This window comes from Fragaria vesca, linkage group LG7 (genome assembly GCF_000184155.1).
Source record: "Fragaria vesca subsp. vesca linkage group LG7, FraVesHawaii_1.0, whole genome shotgun sequence".
Taxonomy (NCBI): Eukaryota; Viridiplantae; Streptophyta; class Magnoliopsida; order Rosales; family Rosaceae; genus Fragaria; species Fragaria vesca.
The window spans coordinates 13,355,556-13,357,165 of record NC_020497.1 but is presented as its reverse complement, the minus strand read 5'-3'; the positions used below and the strand labels follow the sequence as shown (position 1 = coordinate 13,357,165).

Sequence of the window (1,610 nt, the reverse complement as noted above, 5' to 3'; positions counted from 1 at the left end):
TATATATATATATATATATATATATATATATATATAGATTTTTCCGGAGTATCATGTCAACTATGGAGCAAGGCACACAAAGGGATGCACAATTGTTGGAATTCATACCCGACGAAATTATGTTTGAAATACTCACAAGATTACCAGTGAGATCTTTACTGAGATTCAAATGTGTGTGCAAGTCTTGGAACTCATTGATCAGCAGTCCAAATTTCAACACCCATCTTGATGCTTCTTCTGACTATATACTTGTCACGACTGGGCTGACTTGCAGTACAAAGTCACTGTTTTCACTGTACTGTGCAAAAACATTTACGAAGCATATGGACCTAGATCTTGGAAGTTGCGAGATGAATTTCGTTTCCAATGGTTTCTTTGTCTCGATCTGTTCTACGTGCAATGGGTTACTGCTCATCTGTGCTACTTATTCTGGGCTGTATATATGGAATCCATCAATCAGAAAAATCAAGAGACTTCCACAAGGTCGTTACAAACAAGGTCTTTATGTCTGTGTCGGGTTTGGATTTCACCATCAGAAAAACGACTATAAAGTTGTAAGAATTATTCGACTCCAGAAAGATATGTACACAACTGAGGTCTACTCCCTTAAGTTGAATTCATGGAGAGACGTTGCTGCAGTTCTCCCCATTTCTATCGACTCTAGATACCTAATAACCACATGTGCTTTACATGTGAATGGAGTTGTGTACTGGAAGGTAAGGGTGAAGGACTCTGCAAGATATTGCATACTCTCTTTTGATATGGACAATGAGGTTTTTAGCAGCAGAGAACTTCCTGAAAAGGTAGTCGGAGTGGATCGAGATTCTGCAATCCGTGTGTTTGAGAATTCCCTTTCTGTGATACAAATGAGACAAGATGGGAATCATCATCATGTTAGTTGCTGTGATATCTGGGTTATGGGACTGGATACCTGGAATATGATGCCCACGATTTTTCTACCGCTCAATGCATGGCCATCGAGCTTTACAAAAGATGGAGCTTGTATTGCAAGGCTGGATGAAAATAGAACTTTGGTCCTATATGATCCTATATCGCAAGAGGCTAAGGAAATTACCAGAGTTGAAGGGCGTGAATATTGCAATGTGGTCGGTACTTATAAAGAGAGTCTAGTTTTACTTGATTGAATTATGTACCAGTTTGATCCTTTTGTTTTTGTTTTGTTTTATCTTTGGAAACGTTTCATACTGTGAAGAATTTCACTTCATGTGTTCGTTGGATATGTCCATCTTATGTATACATTTCAGTCTTCTGCAGTTCATTTTTAGTACTTTTCAATAATTAAGCAGCAGATCAATAGGGATAAACTTGTAGTCCAAAACATTTTTCGATTGGCAAGACAAGCTTTCCTATTCAATCCTCAAGTTATTTTCAATCAAATTCCTAATGTGTGTCTTCTTTGGGGTTGGTCTTTGAGAGTTTGAGGTTGGAATCGAGTTATATATATGATCACCAGATCACTATGAATTACTAAAGGAGCTGTCTTTTTTACTAACGTAGGGATCAGTCTTTCATCGGTGTTGCACTGGCCAAGTACCAGTCATTCTATTTTTTACTTTGTTTTCTTGGACTTCTTGCCTCCATTCTTTTTT

General features: G+C 37.8%; 1 protein-coding gene across 1 annotated transcript; it reads left to right on the top strand.

Annotated features, from left to right (window-relative positions):
* The first annotated feature begins 62 nt into the window (after nucleotides 1–62).
* On the top strand, nucleotides 63–1,145 carry LOC101293054 (F-box/kelch-repeat protein At3g06240-like). Its single transcript, XM_004308658.1, has one exon. It carries the CDS (start codon nucleotides 63–65, stop codon nucleotides 1,143–1,145), a length of 1,083 nt encoding a protein of 360 aa, XP_004308706.1.
* The last annotated feature ends 465 nt before the right edge of the window (nucleotides 1,146–1,610 follow it).

Coding starts and splice junctions, on each gene's coding strand:
- LOC101293054 (XM_004308658.1), top strand. CDS start 63: ATGGAGCAAGGCACACAAAGGGATGCACAATTGTTGGAATTCATACCC.